Source organism: Anguilla anguilla, chromosome 6 (genome assembly GCF_013347855.1).
Source record: "Anguilla anguilla isolate fAngAng1 chromosome 6, fAngAng1.pri, whole genome shotgun sequence".
NCBI lineage: Eukaryota > Metazoa > Chordata > Actinopteri > Anguilliformes > Anguillidae > Anguilla > Anguilla anguilla.
Window position 1 is genome coordinate 31,255,509 of NC_049206.1, and position 18,585 is coordinate 31,274,093.

The 18,585-nt window shown below is 40.4% G+C and overlaps 2 protein-coding genes across 7 annotated transcripts in view; one reads left to right on the top strand and one right to left on the bottom strand.

Moving 5' to 3' along the window:
* gpatch2 (G patch domain containing 2) overlaps nucleotides 1-18,585 on the bottom strand; it is a 93,135-nt gene that overhangs the window by 7,436 nt on the left and 67,114 nt on the right. For 3 of the 6 annotated variants that reach the window (XM_035422290.1, XM_035422289.1, XM_035422292.1), the window contains one exon: nucleotides 3,492-3,580. The exons of 1 other annotated variant lie outside the window; for it this stretch is intronic. In XM_035422290.1, the coding sequence (XP_035278181.1) occupies nucleotides 3,492-3,580 (89 nt within the window). Of the gene's footprint in view, nucleotides 1-3,001; nucleotides 3,091-3,491; nucleotides 3,581-18,585 lie in introns of those variants that run through there. 2 more of the 6 variants (XM_035422287.1, XM_035422288.1) reach the window with 1 other exon arrangement.
* On the top strand, nucleotides 15,023-17,899 carry LOC118229837 (general transcription factor II-I repeat domain-containing protein 2-like). Its single transcript, XM_035422285.1, has 2 exons — nucleotides 15,023-17,096; nucleotides 17,221-17,899. The coding sequence occupies exons 1-2, from the start codon at nucleotides 15,238-15,240 to the stop codon at nucleotides 17,225-17,227; spliced, it is 1,866 nt and encodes a 621-aa protein (XP_035278176.1). The 5' UTR covers nucleotides 15,023-15,237; the 3' UTR covers nucleotides 17,228-17,899.

Below are 18,585 nucleotides of genomic sequence, written 5' to 3' on the forward strand. Positions count from 1 at the left end.
CTCCAAAAGGCTAGGTCTTCGTCCTGGTGATCACCTGCAAACTTCATTCTGTCTCGGAGTGGGGGCTTCTTCCTTGCGCGACAGCCTTTCAGTCCATGGCGATGTAGGCTTCTCTTAATGGTGGATGCAGATACTTTGGTACCTGATGCCTCCAACTCCTTCGCCAGTTCCTTTGTTGTCTTGGGGTTCAGTTGAACTTTTCGGACCAAAGTTCGTTCAGCCCTGGGAGTTATTTTGTGCCTCCTTCCTGAACGTTGAAGTGTCTGTGTGGTTCCAATTTTTTACATATGCATACAACTGTTTGCACAGATGCTCGTGATACCTTCAGTTGTTTGGAAATTGCTCCTAAAGAGGAACCAGACTTGTGGAGGTCCACAAGTTTTTTCTGAGGTCTTGGCTGAGTTGCTTAGATTTTCCCATGGTATCAAGGGCAAAAAGGCAGTGGCTCTAAAGGCAGGCCCTTAAATACAGCCACAGGTGCCAATTAACTCCTAATTATGACAACTGGCCAATCAGAAGCTTTTAAAAAGTCATTACATCAATTTCTGGAATCTTCCAGACTGAGACATTGAATTTGGTGAACTTTTGAGCCACTGGAATTCTGATATAGTGAATTAAAACCGCAATAAATCTGTCTCTAATCCATTGTTTTAAAATTACCTCTGATGTGAACAAAGTAGATGCCCTAATTGACTTGCAAAAATAAATGTATGGTAACATGAAATGTGCAGAGTTGTGGAAAACTGAGTTTGAATATCTTTAGCCTAGGTGTGAACTTTTGGCCTCAACTGTAATAATAATAATAATAATAATAATAATAAAAGATGATGACAAAAATGTAATGAACATGACAAAATAGAGAAACAAAAATGATAAAACATGGACATTTTTCATCACATGATATGGATATTTTTAAAAGAGGGATGCAACAACATGTAATCTCCTTTATGTCTTCAGTGTCATATGTTTAGCAAGAAGTATGGAGAGGCGTGATCTTTGTGTGTAATTTATTGTGGAGGGATAGAAGAATCATAGATCAAGATGGAGGCAAGGCAGTGGCTTACAAGCCCCCGGCTGGTGGCTGCTTATTTGGAGTTTACTGCAGTGGACTACAGAGTCACGTGAATGCGGCTGCATTGGCAGAGAGGAACACTTTCACTGTTATATCAGTTCAGAGTATTCGGCCTTCTTGGAGAATGTGGGAGGGCTGCTGGAAAAACAGTTCAGTGAAAATAGCAGTTCAGAGTATTCACCCTTCTTGGAGGGGTACTGGAAAAGGCCCTACTGACAGACTTCAATTCTCATGTTGGCAATGACTGGAAAACTTGGAGGGGTGTGATTGAGGGGAACAAACTTTCTGATCTGAACCCAAGCTGTGCTTTGTTTCAGGAGGTTGTGCTGGAGCAATCTGGGGGATCAGAGTAAATGGACTGCATTTATATAGCGCTTTTATCCAAAGCGCTTTACAACTGATGCCTCTCATTCGCCAGAGCAGTTAGGGGTTAGGTGTCTTGCTCAAGGACACTTCGACACGCCCAGGGCGGGGTTTGAACCGGCAACCCTCCGACTGCCAGACAATCGCTCTTACCTCCTGAGCTATGTCACCCATACCTCCTGAGAGTCCACCTCTGTCGCAGAAGTCACTGGGGTGGTAAGAGAGCTCCTCAGTGGCAGAGCACCAGGGGTGGATGAGATTCATCCAGTAATGTTGAAGGGTCTGGATGTTGTTAGCGTGCCATGGCTGACACGAATCCTCAATGTTGTGTGGAAGTCGGGAACAGTACCTTTGGTATGGCAGACCTTGGTGGTAATCCCCATTTTTAAGAAAGGGGATTAAGAGGCTGTGTTCCAGTTATCAGGGAATCAAACTCCTCAGCCTCCCTGGGAAAGTCTATGCCAAGGTGCAGGAAAGGAGGCAATGACTGAAAGTCGAACCTGAGATTCAGGAGGAACAATACGGGTTTCGTCCAGGCCACAGAACGGCAGAACAGCTTTTTACCCTCTCGCAGATATTTGAGGGGGCATGGGAGTTTGCCTATTCAGTCTACGTGTGTTTTGTGAATTTGAGGAAGGCATGTGACCGTGTGCCTCGAGCTGTCTTGAGGTAGGTGCTGCGGAAGTATGGGGTGCCGGGGTTGCTGTTGCATGCCCTGTATACTTGAAGCGAGAGCTGTGTTTGCATTCTCGGCATTAAGTCAAGCTTATTCAAAGAAGGAACTGGACTCTGCTAAGGGTACGCTTTGTCTCCCCTCCTGTTTGTGGTATTCATGGACAAGATTTCAAGGTGCAGCTAAGGTATGGAGTGTGTCCAGTTTGGGGACATAAGAGTGGCATCTCTGCTGTTTGCGGATGATGTCATTCTCTCATCGTACCGTGACCTTTGATGCACACTCAAACGGTTTGCAGCTGAGTGTGATATGGTTGAAATGAGGATCAGCACCTCAAAGCCTGTAAGCATAGTCCTTTCCCGGAAAAGGATGGCTTGTCCGCTTCAAGTAAAGTGGGAGCAACTACCCCAGGTGGAGGAGTTTAAGTATCTAGGGGTCTTATTCACAAATGAGGTAAAAAGGGATTTGGAGATCAGCGGCCGCAGTAATGCCGACATTGTATCGGTCAGTGGTGATGAAGACGGAGCCGAAAGGCAAAGCTCTCGATTTACCAGTCGATCTTCGTCCCTACGCTCATCTGGGGTCACGAGCTATGGGTAGTGACCGAAAAAGTGAGATTGTGAATATAAGCGACCGAAATGGGGTTCCTCCGTAGGGTGGCAGGGCTTACTCTCCTTAATAGGGTGAGGAGGTCAACTGTCTGGTAGGACCTCATAGGACCGCTGCTCCTCCGCATTGAAAGGAGTCAGCTGAGGTGGTTCAGGCATCTGATAAGGATGCCTCCTGGGCACCTCCCTCTGGAGGTGTTCTGGGCACGGCCACTGGGGAGGAGACTCAGGGGCAAACCCTGGACACACTGAAGGGATTTTATCCACCGGCTGGCCTGGGATCACCTTGGAATCCACCGAGAACTGGCAGAAGTTGCTGGGGAAAAGGATGTCTTGGGCTGCTCTGCTTGCCCTGTTGCCACCACGGCCCTGATCTGGATCAAGCGGTTAGAAATAGATGGATGGACTATAATTTAGAGATCATTAAAACTGTTGATAGTATGATATAAGCATGATTTCTAGCAGTTTGCCTGCTAGAAATTTATGGCAAAAAGTCAACACTGACCACATTTGTTTTATCAAGACAGAACGCTGATATGCACTAACTTAGAACGGTGATTCAACTTCATAGCCGAGCGCATATGGAAAAATAATGCATACCTGCCAGCCAATCACAATTGAGTAGTCAGCCAAGCCGTTGTATAAGAAAATGAAAACCAGCTTTGGAGGCCCTCAATCATACAATATCTAAGAGAAACTCCATAACTATCTGACTGTCAAAGCAGGAGGGGGAACGTGGAGGGCTGCAGACACGGGTAATGAATTCTAAATTCACCTGTTGTGCTAGATCCCACCACAGGTGCTGCTTTGCGCCTCCTCTTGACGTCTCCTGTGCACAGGGAGCCCAGGTGAACACTCGTCTGTCTGCAATTTCATAAAAACAATTTTCAGCATCCAAAGGAAATTAAATAGGTAAAATAGATAATTGGACAACAGAATTAACCCCTTAGCGCACATGCCAAATATGGCCAATCCTTGCCCATTTAGGGGGTACCCTATTTAAAGCTTTATAACTCCAGATGTGAACACCACAGAGACTTGAAAAATGGCTTAAATGAAGCAAGACATTTGTACTATTTACAATACTAACTTAGAATAGTTTATATTCATAATTTGGAAGAAATAACGTGCCACAAATGCAATTGACTAGGCAAAAAATCTAAAATGAATGTTTTAGTTCAGAATAAAATACTGAGAGATTGCATATATACAGCAGGTTAAACTATACATGTCCTGGATCAAAATCTTCTTGATCACAGGTTCATAAAATCTAAGGGTGGATATGTAGAGCTACTATAGATCTATGAAGCAAAAACTAAGCACTATACCCAGCGTCTTCAAATCTATCCAAAATGTCTAAATTATGCATTGCTGTAAATCACAGCATATTCACATATTTCACTACAAATCAACTGTTTTGACTCAAGAAAATCACTGTTGCGTCATTTTCAAGTGGGAATTACAAGCTTTCCATCAGTAGAGTGGTCTAAAATATCTATGGGTCCCGAGACATTTCCAAAATCTCTCCAAAAATGAATAAAATTATTTTTGTCCATTATAAAGCAAATAAATGAGCCCCTTATGAAAGTTTAAGATGAAAAATTGACATCAGATTTAAAGAATAATGCAAAAATATTGTCCCACAATGCGGTACAGTACCTAAATGTTTAATAATGAACTCTTGTATGTATTTCTATACTCTGTACTCTCGTATATTTTCTTGTATGGGGATGGGACGACATGAAAACAATTTTCAACTGTCCACCACGTTTTGGCCATGTTCCAAATCTCACGTCATCACTGTTGCAACTACTAAATGACCAACGAACGCTTACATTACAGTGTGAAATATACCAGGGGTGACATAGCTCAGGAGGTAAGACCAGTTGTCTGGCAGTCGGAGGGTTGTCGGTTCGATCCCCCGCCCTGGGCGTGTCGAAGTGTCCCTGAGCAAGACATCTAACCCCTAATAGAGGGTATGCATTAACGTCACTTTCCCACCTGAATACGCACCCTCAGTCGGGACTGAGTGGCAAAACATGCTGCCACATGGCTGCCTTTAGTATAGGAAACTGCAAAACCAGGAGTAAAACAAACGATTATCTGCTTAAATTAAAGGCAGTTGGACTTGAGAGTGATCCTTACAACTTGCCAAAGAACCAGTGGTCCATGGACATTCAACAAGAAATTGGAGCTATCTTTTTACAGACTGCCGAAAGCTAAAGAAAAGAGAAGCTATGCATGGCGGCAATTCGCAGAAACAACTCGAATCCAGGCACCGAAACGTGGATTTGCGGTTGTTATTTTGTGTCAGGTATGTTGGATTTTTGGGTAAAATCATACCTTAATAATTTATATGCTTGGCTAGCTAATACTATCTAACCATCCCCCTTTTGTTTGTAGAACACAAGGCTCATCATCATGGATGTTTTTTAATAAATGCTGACAAAAACTTGTTACACAGAATATAAATGAAAGATGCTAAATATTTAATTGATGAGTAGTCAATACAGTAGCCTACATAACTTAAGGTATTTTTTTACTGTAAGAAAGATAGCTCCGATTTCTTGTTGAATCTATTTGTACAGTCAATCGCACAACAGCTCTTTCCCATTTTAGATGTGTTTTTTGTGTTTTCACAGTATTCAACCTGAATGCTAACGCTATCACTCAGTAGTCTTTCTGACACTCAGTGGGTGTAACCACAGTGACTTCCACCTACTGTAACGTCATGTGCATACCCTCTATTGCTCTCAACGAGCTGATTGGTACCTTGCACGGCAGCCTTGCATCGGTGGTGTGTGAGTGTGCGTGTGAATAGGTGAATGAGAGGCATCAACTGTAAAGCGCTTTGGATAAAAGTGCTATATAAAATACCACTAACCTATTTAAAGACACTTAATTTCAAAAATAACATATATAATTGAAATATTTTGAGCAGTAATACTTACCTAGAAATGATGGAATCTTATCTGTGTTCAGTAGTAGATAGAGACAGAGACAGTAAATCAACGATACAGTTCTATCCGCTTCAGTCTTACTCCAGAAAATGATGCCAGCTAGGTCTATCAGCAAACATATGGCTTAGCTATGCTCAGAAGTCCCCAATAATAATAGTATTTTCCAAGAAATCACGAAAAATCGTTGAAAACGTTCCGTCAGGTGCAGTGTCTTTTACTGCTACCACAGAGTGGTAAGTTAAGGCAATGATGAGAAAACTTTCAGTTACGTTGAGATATCAAATGCTATTCCTAAAGCAATATTAGACATGTTATACATCGTTAGAAAGCTTATACTCTCACTTACTGAATAAATGAATTGTCAATCAAGCCAGACTGTACAAAAAAGGGTGACAATGCCGTAAACAACACGTTTGGTATTACATGCAGCTATTTTGGAAGGTACCCAGGCGTCACAAATGCGTTTATATTTCACAAACGGATTGTCCAAGACAATATATGACCACTCAGACTCAAAATGGACATCTCTACGCGTAAAATCAATGGTAAGGTTGTATATCTATTCAATATTTAGTCCCAGAATGACATGGTATAATTTTTTAAAACTTTGTCTTGTTTATTTTGTTATTCTGTGAGCAGCGCTTTCTCACTGCTGTATTGGCATATCTTAGGGCTATTGTCGGGTTTATCTTGTTGCTATGATGGAATACGATCTTTGAGTGGTGAAAGAATATTTCTATGAATGCCGACAATATTGTTCATTTTCTCACGGGTGGGGGGTGTAGTTGTAGATGAAACTGCAGAGGGGGGGGCGTGTTAAAGGAACGACCAGAGCGACAATGGCGTGGCTGCAAAACTCTGTATTCGGCATAGTTGTCCTGCATCGTCTACTAATGAAACTAAAACAACGCGTTTCTGTTTTTAACTCATACTTTGGTTGCAGTACCACTGAATGTCTGAGTTTAGTAATCTCGGCACGCCGGCGTGCCGACCACTAGGGGCTTTGCGCTAAGAGGTTAAACAGGTTTACTCAATAGAGTCTTGCAACCCATAATTCTTTTCACCCTATCTGGTAATACCAAGTTTAGGCCTGGATATGACATGGATTAGTTGATAGGTCCTATTTTATGAGGGAAATGTTTTTATTTCGCGTACTAAAAAAATGTGTTCGCCTGAGTATATCTCTAAACCTGAAAGTGTCTGCTCTGGTATATCATCTCACATTGCAAGAATGAGATATATGGGGTAACCACATCATAGAGCCATGTCAACAGGACATACTATTGCTTTATAATGTACAGAAATATCAGCAGAGTACCTGGTGGAAACATGCTCTGAGAACTGAATGGAATCTTTTAGGTTGGTATACCCAGTGAATTAATGAACATGGTGTAGCAATGGGATTTTAAAATGGAAAAATAATTTTAAAAAGCATTTAGAATTACACTTGTGCTTATTTCTGGATAGAAAGGATATCGGCCACGCCCACCAAAAATCTGGGGAAATCTAACGTGACGTACCAGGGGAGTCGGAACAGCGCAAGAACTACGGTCAATGGCAATGTAAGCAACATTAACCCTTTGGGACATTACCCCAGTGTACCCAAATCTGTCTAAAATGTCTACATTATGCATTGCTGTAAATCACAACATAATCATATATTTCATTACAAATCAACTGTTTTGACTCAAGAAACTCACTGTTGCATCATTTTCAAGGGTGAATTACAAGCTTTCCATCAGTACAGTGGCTTAAAATATCTAGGGGTCCTGAAACATATCAAAAATCTCTCCAAAAATGAAAAAAATGCTTTTAATTCATTATACAGCATATACATGTGAAGGTTTAAGGTGAAACATTGATATCATATTTTTTTTAAATATATAGAAACATTATCACACTATGTGGTATAGTACCTAAATATGTAATCATTAACTCTCGTATGTTTTTCTGTACTTTACAATATGCAATATTTTCTTGTATGGGTATGGGACGACATAAAAACAATGTTCAACCGTCCACCACGTTTTGGCAATGTTCCAGTAGTGGTCACATCCGGTGCATTAAACACAAACACTATGATACTTAGCAAAACAACGAACGCTTATGTTACAGTGTGAAATACCCTCATAATAAAATACCATTAACCTATTTAAAGACACTCAATTTCAAAAATAAAGCATATAACCAAAGAATTTTTAGCAGTAACACTGACATTTGGACAATGAAATCTTATCTGTGTTCAGTAGATAGAGACAGAGAGAATGAATGCCATTTCCCAGTTCTACCTTAGCCCAGAAAACAGTATATCTCCTAGGTCTATCTGCATACATTTGCCTTAGTCATGCTCAGAATTTCTCAAGAATAATAATATTTTCCAAGAAATTACGAAAGTCATCAACAAAATTTCGCCAGGTGCAGTATCTTTTAGCGCTACCACAGACTGAATGCGTAATGCAGCTATAATGAGACAAAACCTTTGGTTACGATGAGCTATAAAATGCTATTCCAAAAGTAAAATTAGACATGTTATGTCCCATCTCGAAAGGGACATCTCCACACATAAAACCAATGATAAGGTTGTATATTTATTCGATATTTAGTCGCAGATATTGACAGTAGAATGACATGGTACAATTTTTTAAAATTTTTATTTAACTGTTCAGTGAGCAACGTGTTTAACAGCTGTACTGGCACACCTTTGGCTATTGTTTGCTTTATCTTTGCTACGACGGAATACAAATTTTTAGTGGTAAAAGAATATTTTCATGTATGTCCAGATAGACACTATTGTCCAGTGTGACATGCGTGGGGGGTGTAGTTACAGATGAGACTGCAGGGAAGGGGTGCTTGGTAAATGCACAACCAGCGAGACAAAGTGGCGCTACGAAACTCTGTATTTGGCAGAGTTGTCATGAATCGTCTACTTATAAAGCTAGAACACCAAGTTCATGTTTTCAACTCATAATTTGGTTGCCGTAGCACAGAATGTCTGAACTGAGCAATCTAGGCATGCTGCCGTACAGACAACTAGATACATTGCGCAAAGTGGTTAACAGGAAGATGAATCCCAATCTTGACATCGTGAAGACCGATGAGGTAGAAAACCTCTCACCAATACTTATGATGGGCCACAGCCTTATAATTGCGAGCCTGCAAGACTCCCAGGGTATCAGGAACAGGAAAGGATGAGAAAAAAGCTAAAACGAACAGTTATCAGGTAGAAGCTGCTTTTAAAAGTTTGTTTAGCTTGCAACATCCCAGTTAACTATTTGGAGAGATAGCTAACGTTAGTTAAGGTCCTATAAACTTGACAATAGGCCAACTAACCCTGGTTTTATGTTTAGGCTATTTGTACAGATGTGGTCCCCACCAGACAATAATTTCCGGTCTAGTTTAATTGACTGAAAAAAATGTACTGTTAATTTGTCATGAACTCACGTGTCAGTTACCCTGTTGTCTGTGATACGGATGTTTCTAGCTAGTTAATACGACCAATCAACTGGTTATTCTGCAACATGGTACAGTAATTGTGTGGGTACACTCGGTGGCTATCATCAGGACCGTTTGCTATACATTAGATGATAAGACAGTTAGGTTACCTGACGAGCGATGTAATGGCTTCAGGTTACACTGAGAGCCACAGCAGGTGCAAGATGAGTGACAAACTCTTGCCCTGGCTCTGTAACCACAGGTCTGCTAGGCGCAAATGTCCCTGAACAGTTTGCATTATCTCCCACGACATGACATTCCACGAGTCACAAATCCCCAAAATGTGGAATGTGAAGCTAGCTTACAGTACAATGTCTTGACTTCTGGCCAACATCCCCATCCCCAGAAGGTGCACTTTCACTTTCACTGAACCATTGATTCATCATTACAATAAAGTATGGCATGAAGTTATAGTTTTACTAAATACTAATCTACTAATAATGAGAGGCTTCTGAAGTATTCAAACTGCAGTGTGTTTTCATCAGCTAGCACTGTTAGTGAAGAAACAGTCGAAATTTCGCTAAATGTAGTCGTGGCTTTCAAATGCAAATCTGGTTTTACTGTCGTCAGTTCAACATATTTGAGAGACCAGAGTCTCCACAGCATAACAAAAATAAAAAAGAAAATGATTCTATGTTCAGAAATAAGAGTGTTATTCAACAGAGATTAAAGGGATTAAGATTCAAGGTTCAAGGAGTTAATGAAGTTTTTTTAAACATGACACTTTCATTCTTGAGGGTGTCTATTGTTAGCCTATTACTAACTAGGAGATATCTTACATGCATACAGAACAATAAAGAAACAACAAAGCCAGCTCATGCAGGTGAGAATGGATGAAGCTAATGTGTCTGCATCAATACCCATAGCTGGCTCTGGAGGAACCAATGAACTTTTCCACTAACGATAATATTTATTGTGGGACTGGGTGGGAGTAGGGGCTAGGCATTAAATGTTTTCCCCCAATGTCAAACTCCCTCCCATGCCCCTGGATACAGACTGAAATTATGACAAGAATATACTACACTAGAGATATAATACATAAATTTGATCATAGCACATTAGAAATCTGTAGTAAATGCAAAATAAACTGTGATTGTTTACTACATTCTTTTTGGGAGTTGGTTATAATCCACACTTAAATGTAATATCACTTTATCTCCATTGCTTTGTATATTACAGAACTCCACTTATGAGTGAGTTAACTGAGACATCCTATGGCTAGACCCACACGGAACCGCGCCCGTAGAATTCCAGCGAGAACTTGCAGAATTGCATGGATGTTGTAAAATAAGTTACTCACAAAGTTAACAACCTCTCGCACATGTTTGTGTGACAGTTGCATCACGTGTGTCATTGTGAAGGTCAGTTAGTTATTTGCATAAAAGTGGCAGAAAACAATGTCAAAAATAAAGTTTATTGAGGAGCTAATGAGGTGTAATTTATCAATAAAGACTAAGATCAGGGACAGGTCAAATTAATTTGCCAGGGACTTTGAAAAAGATGGGAGTGTATTCAGTACTCACTTATTAGACTACCTCAGGCAGTTGAAGCACACAGACGCAGCTGGGGCAGTCTCTTCGTCATACAAACAGAAAGGTGAGTGGTTTAGGTAGACTAAGCATCTTGTTACTGCTAGTTTGTTAACATGTTGAATTCATTCAGAATTAATTTGTCATTTCATAAATTAACTGTCACCGTGATCACTATTTCTGTCACTTTATTGAAGTAGCCAGCTAGCCAATATCACTAAGCAACACTAAATAACATTAAGCCTTAGACCTGATGAATGGCATAATTGGGAGTAACTTTTAAATCTACTAGTAATGCCTTGTGAGGCTTGATCTACCGGAGGTAGCTGGAGTAGTCTCAGTGACAGTTATGCTACTGGTGAAGTAAGCACACGCACATGGGGTGTGATAACGATGCAGCCCAGGTTCTTAAAGGTGTGCTCTTCCCCACAGTACGGGGCTGTGACCAGGAACATGCATGAAGAGAGAGTGTGAGTCAATGAGAAGACCAAATGTTAACCACTTAGCGCACACCCCCTAGTGGTCGGCACGCCAGCGTGCCTAGATTGTTCAACTCAGACATTCATTGCTCTTGCAACCAAAGTATGAGTTGAAAACAGAAACGCTTTGTTTTAGTTTCATTAGTAGACGATACACAACAACTATGCCGAATACAGAGTTTTGCAGCGCCACCATTGTTGCTCTGGGCATTCTTTTAACAAGCACCCCCTCCCTTATCTGCAACTACACCCCCACTAAGGCTGTCAAAAGTTCCATGAAATTGAGTTTGAATATTAGCTTTTGTAATTAGTTAGAGTTTGATTATATTCGAATATCATTTCCCTATAATTCACATAAAATAATAAGCTGCTTATTGTCGGGCGCAATATGCACGTGACGCTCCCTCTGAACTGGCCTATTTTCCACAAGCAGGCAGTAGAATAGAGGACATCGGTGAACTTTCATACTAGGTTACTACATCTGGAGCCTCATGTATAAAACGTATTTTAGATCAACTGTGTGGCGCGTACGTAGAAAATCACGTCAAAGTAGTGATTTATAAAATTTCAACATGACTCGATTTGACCGTGGAAACGGTTGTGGCTCTACGTCAGGTCTTCACTGGCGTATGCACGCAAGTTCATTTTATAAATGAGCCCCCTGCAGTTTCTATAGCCTAAAACAACATAAATTACTTACTCTGTTTAGTTTCTTTAACTTCTTTCATCATCCAATTTTATCAAAATCTTCAGAACACAAAGGAAACATAGCCTGCCGTTGGAACATTATTTAGCCTAAATTGTTAGCTGACCAGATCTGTTGAACGAAGTGAAAAAAGAGACTGGCTTGCGAGGCTAGCTAACCAGTAACGTTAAGGTGTCCATGGAGCTGAAAGTGTCACCGGAGGTTAATGGCAAGGAACACCAAACAATCCACATGCTCTGGGTCCAGGGCTGAACGTGTTTTGTTGACAGAGGAAGTAACGTTGGCGCAGGAAATAAACTTGCGTGCATGAACATGATTCGCCGCATGAAATTAAAGCCTGTATATTCATGTTAATTACAAAACACAGGATCCAAAACTAATATTCGAATGCTCCAATTTAGGTTCGAACTTAAAAAAAAAAAAAAAGATTATCGAATAGTTTTCGAACTTCAAATATTTTTTGACAGCCCTACCCCCCACCCATGACACACTGGACAATACTGTCTATCTGGGCTTTCATAATAACATAAAGCTAAAAAAGATAAAGCCAACAATAGCCAAAGGTATGCCAGTACAGGTGTGAAAAACGCTGCTCACAGAACACTGAAATGAACAAGAGGAATTATAGTAGAATTATATTACGGCATTCTACAACCAGTATCTGTGACTAAACGGAATAAATATAAAATCTTACCTTTGGTTTTACACGTAAAGATGTTCCTTTCAAGGTTCAGTGGTCACTTATTGTCTTCAACAATCCGTTAGTGAAAAATACGCTAATTTCTAACACCTGGGTACCTTCCAAAATAGCCCTTTTTAGTACAACCTGGCTTTATTGAGAATTAATTTATCCAGTAGGTGACTGAATAAGCTTTCTAACAATGTATAATATGTCTAATTTCACTTTTGGAATAGCGTTTTATAGCCCAGCGTAACCGCAACTTGTTAATCATCATTGCCCCCATATGCATTGACTCTGTGGCAACAGTAAAAGACACTGCACTCGGCAAAACATTTTCAATGAGTTCGTCATTTCTTGGAAAATATTATTATTCTTGAGAACTTCTGAGCATGGCTAAGGCATGTTTGCTGATAGACGCTGATACTGTTTTCTGGACCAAGTCAGAAAAGGAGAAGGACAGCATTGATTCTGTCTCTCTCTGTCTCTATCTACTGGACACAGATAAGATTTCTTAGTCGATATGCAAGTGTTGCTGCTCAAAATATTTCGGTTACATACGTTATTTTTGAAACTGAGTGACTGTAAATAGGTCAGTGGTATTTTATAATAAGGATATTGCATACTGTAATGTAAGCGTTCATTTGTAGGTTCAGCAGGGTTTGTGTTTCATGCATCAGGTGTGATGTGAGCTGGAACATGGTGCCAAAACTTTGTGGATGGTCGAATATTGTTTATGTCATCCAATCCCCAAACAAGAAAACATTACATACTTTAGAGTACAGAAAAACATACAAGAGTTCATGATTACACATTTAGGTACTGTACCACATTGTGATAATGTTTTTAAATTATTTTTAAATCTGATACCAATACTTAATTTTAAACCTTCATAAGGGGCACCTTTATATGCTTGATAATGAACAAAACGCATTTTATTCCTTTTTGGAGAGATTTTGGATATGTTTCTGAACCCCTAGATATTTTAGACCACAGTACTGATGGGAAGCTTGTAATTCCAACTTGAAAATGATGCAAAAATTAGTTTCTTGAGTCAAAACAGTTTTGTCGTGAAATACATGATTATGTTGTAATTTACAGCAATGCATAATTTAGACATTTTAGATAGATTTGGAGGCACTGGGTACACTGCTTCATAGATCTTTAGAAGTTCTGCATATCCACGCTTAGATTTTACACACTTGTGGTCAAGCAGTTTTTGATCCAGGACATGTATAGTTTAACCTGCTGGATATGTGTAATCTCTCAGTATTTCATTGCAAACTAAAAAAGAGCTAATTAATTTCAGATTTTTTGCCTAGACAACATTTGTGGCACTTTATTTCTTCCTAAATTATGAATATTATCTAATCTAGTTGCGATGCTCATATCTTGAGTTATAAAGCTTGAAATGAGGTACCCCCTAAATGGGCCAGGATTGGGAAGATTTGGCAAGTGCACGAAGGGGATAATCACTAAAGAATACGCTTTAACCCCAAGAGATCAAGGGTGATTCTGAAGATTTTTCACTATCCTCAGTTTTTTTTACAGATTAAACAGGTTTATCCAATAGATAACCCATCAAGCAACCCCTCATTTTTGTCACAAGACTGTCACTACCCTAATGAGAATTAATTAGGCACTTTGAGAGAAGGTTTGAATCTTAAGCAGTCTGCCCAGGGATGTGTACATGTTGTTTGAAATACAGCAGACATATACAGAGCTGTAGCAGTTGTCAAAAATTGGTGCTGATACCCCTTGATGAAGAGCAGGTTGATGCTAGTGTTAGGGCTAACTAAGTAAAGTAAAACAAGTAAACAACCACACAAAAGAAATTCTGAATTTCTCATTCACAAAAAGTATTTCACTTTCACGGTAAATGTTATGAAACTTCCCATTAATAAGAAAATTTGTTATGTTTGTACTTCACAAAGACATGTTCCTATGCTACACAAAACATAATGCAAAGTACCTGCACATATTATGGCTTGTGACATTCCAGTTATTTACATTGCGTCATATTTTTGATAGTGTTATTCGCATTGGTTGTAACAGACGACTGTAAGCCTGTAAGCTAATAATGCTGAGCGTATTTGTATTGGGGGCTAGCAAATAGCTGTTAGTATTGGGGTATTGTTAGCATACCCTGGGCAGTGTTAGTCCTTGGTTAGAATTCATACCACACACAATAAAACTGAGTCTTTCAAGAGGTTTGTGCTATTCTCTAATATAAGCATTTCACAAACTCTAGTGTAAGCCTTCATAGGTGGTTAAGTCATGTGTTATGTTTGATGTATCGGGTAACTGTTAAGCTAGAACATCACCAACATTTTTTCTGATAATGGAATATTTATTGTTATCTCACTGTATGATGTAGAGAATTAGTATTTAGGGCTATACTTGTCACTTAGGGCATGGAAAATACTTGTTCAAATTTACTGTGTGCTGATATGTTCTAGATCACATGTGTCAAACTCAAGGCCCGCGGGCCAGATGTGGCCCGCCACGGCATTTTATGTGGCCCGCGAGTGCTTAATTGGTCTTAAAATCTGTCTTAAAATAGGTCTATGCTGCTTTAAAGCGTGCATTGACCATAAACTACATTTCCCACAATGCATGGTGATTGTTACCCGCGAAGTGACGGCATCCCGCCACTAGATCGCAGGTGTTTAATTAATGCTACAAGTGAAATTGAGAATATCCGCAAATGATCCCGAAATGTCCAGGAAGAGAAAGATTGATGCAGATGGAAGGCAGTTTCAAGAAAGATGGGAAGGCGAATACATGTTTGTGCTTCAAGGAGAAAAACCGGTATGTCTTTTGTGTTATGAGGCGGTGTCGGTCGTCAAAGAGTACAATCTACGTCGACACTTTGACACCAAACACGGAGCCAAGTATGCCAAAGTTAGCCTTCATGAAAAACAACAAATTGTCAAAGAACTAAAAGGCAAACTGCGATCGCAGCAGAATTTGTTCACCAAAGCCACAACCAAAAACGATGCAGCAGTGAAAGCTAGCTTTATGGTGGCTGAAGAAATCGCCCGCGCTTCAAAGTCTTTTTCAGAGGGTGCATTTTTGAAGCAGTGCATGCTGAAGGTGTGTGAGCAGGTGTGCCCCGACCAGATACAGACTTTTAAAAATGTCAGTTTGTCAAGAAACACCATTGCGGACCGAGTCAAGGAGCTAGCAGCAAACCTGTCAACACAGCTGGCCGAAGAGTCACGCAGTTACACCGCTTTTTCATTAGCGGTTGATGAAAGCACAGACAACACGGATATGGCACAGCTATCCATTTTTATTAGAGGCGTGAAGTCGGACCTCTCTGTCACCGAGGAGCTCTTGGATGCAGCTGCCATGCATGGGACCACAACGGGACGGGACATTTATGATGCGGTGGAGAAGTCCGTAAGTAAAACTGGATTGCCCTGGGAAAAGTTGGTGGGATTAACTACAGATGGTGCACCTGCAATGTGTGGAGGAAAAGCGGGCTTGGTTGGACTAATGAAGGAGAAAATGCAAAAAAGTAACTGTCACACGCCTCTGATAACGTATCATTGCATTATCCATCAAGAAGCTTTGTGTGGAAAGGTGCTGGGGATGGATGATATAATGACCACGGTCATGAAAACAGTGAACTTCATTCAGGCGCGTGGCCTGAATCACCGCCAGTTCCAGCTGTTCTTGCAGGAGATGGGCTCGGAGTACGGAGACGTGCCGTACCATACAGAAGTGAGGTGGCTGAGTAGGAGCAAAATCCTCAAACGATTTTTTGAGCTTAGGGAAGATATTGCTCTTTTCATGCAGAGTAAAGGAAAACCCTTGTCCGAACTGTCAGATCCAAACTGGCTGTGTGATTTTGCTATGTTATGTGACGTAACTGAGCATCTCGCCCAACTGAATCAGAAGCTGCAGGGACGCAAACAAGTCATCACGCAGATGTCCGACATGATCACATGTTTCCAGCGTAAACTTGACCTATGGAAGTGCCAAGTGGAACAGGACAATCTTGCCCACTTTTCTGTTTGTCAGAGCATCTCAGCCTCAGTTCCCGATGCTTTTTCATGTGCCCGGTTGGCTACCAAACTGAGCCGGTTAATGAATGAGTTTGATTGGCGCTTTTCTGACTTCAAAGCACAGCACTCGGGCTTTGCCATCTTTGCCAGTCCTTTCACCACCGACGTCAGCAGTGCACCCCAACACCTTCAGCTGGAGTTAATCGAGCTTCAAAGCGACAGTGGCCTGAGAGCAAAGTTCCAGGATGCTGCAATTGAGGACTTTTACCGTCTACTGCCCCCTGGTGTGATGCCACAGCTTCGACTTCATGCTGCCCGTGTTCTGTCTATGTTTGGGAGCACCTATCTGTGCGAACAGATGTTTTCAATAATGAATCTAAACAAAACCAAGCACAGATCACGCATCACTGATGACAACCTCCACGCTGTTTTACGGATTGCCACAGCACAAGAGCTAAAACCAGACATTGACACACTGGCCAAAGGAAAACGGTGTCAGACATCTGGCCAGAAAACACATAGGTAAGTATTTTTAAAAACCTAATTAAAATATGATAAAATGTATTTCAACCAAAAATAAGAATAGTTAAACTGAGTGCAATTTAGTGATTGTTCTTGCATTTTGTTTTGTGTTTGTTGTTTTCAGAACATGATCAATGGATGAGGATGGTGGAGGGGATCCACTTGGTGTGTTCAAGGACAGGGAGCATATCCTCATCATTTTCAACTCATAGTTGTGAACTGAGACAACCCTATTTTATTATTTTGAGTTTATTACATATACTGCTTTTTGTGTAGTAATGTATTTGTTGTTTACAGGTTTATGCAGACAAATGTTTACTCCTGCAAGGCTGTGTGCAGCCATTTGTTTTTGTAAAATGCTACATCTGTCACACATGTTCTTAGCAGCTCACTATAGTTGGTTGTACGTTATTCTGACCCTCTCGACTGTGACAAAATTTTTTTGAAGAAAGTTAATGTCTTAACTTGTGTTTTAATATTTTTCTGTGAATAGTTTGATCATTGATAAATAAAGTAATGTGGGTTTCTTAACCTGATAAATTAAAAGGATTTATGTTATAGTAACAGAGCAACAAGCAAACACTTTTTTTTACATCTATGCAAATGCATATGTAATATTTGTAACTTTAAGTAATAAATACAGAAAGTTATTTAACAATATATTACGGAGTAGTTACATTTATTTTACATTATATTTGGTGACATTTAGTTACATTTATACTGTCTTACAGTTACATCTGGCCCTTTGAGGGCAACCATTATGCTGATGTGGCCCTCGGTAAAAATGAGTTTGACACCCCTGTTCTAGATGAATGAAAAAAATTCTCTTGGGAGTGATCATAAATAGTAACATTTGTAAAATGTCATCCCATCCCCATGCAACAGAATATTACATATGGTAGAGTCCAGAAAAACATACGAGAGTGAATATTACATATTTAGGTAGGTGGCAGTGTAGCACAGTGGGTAAGGAACTGGGCTTGTAACCGAAAGGTCATAGTTTCTATTACTGAGTAGGACACTAGTAGGCCGTTGTACCCTTGAACAAGGTACTTAACCTGCATTGCTTCAGTATATATCCAGCTGTATAAGTGTAAAAGTTCTGTAAGTCTCCCTGGATAAGAGCGTCTGCTAAATGCCTGTAATATGTACCACAGTGCATCATGTTTTTTCATTATTGTTCAATGTGAAATCAATGCTTCATCTTAGACGTCTTAGCCAGCAGCCATACCTCCATGCACTCTGCTCCTGCCAAATGGCTGAAGCTAAGCAGGTGTGGGCTTGGTTAGTACTTGGATGGGAGACCACCAGGGAATACTGAGTTGCTGCTGGAAGTGGTGTTGGTGGGCCAGCAGGGGGCAATCTTCCCTCTGGTACAAATAAAAAAACCCCAATGCCCCAGTGCAGTGACGGGGACACTGTGCCGTAGGAGATGCCGTCTTTCGGATGAGACGTTAAACCGAGGTCCTGACTCTCTGTGGTCATTAAA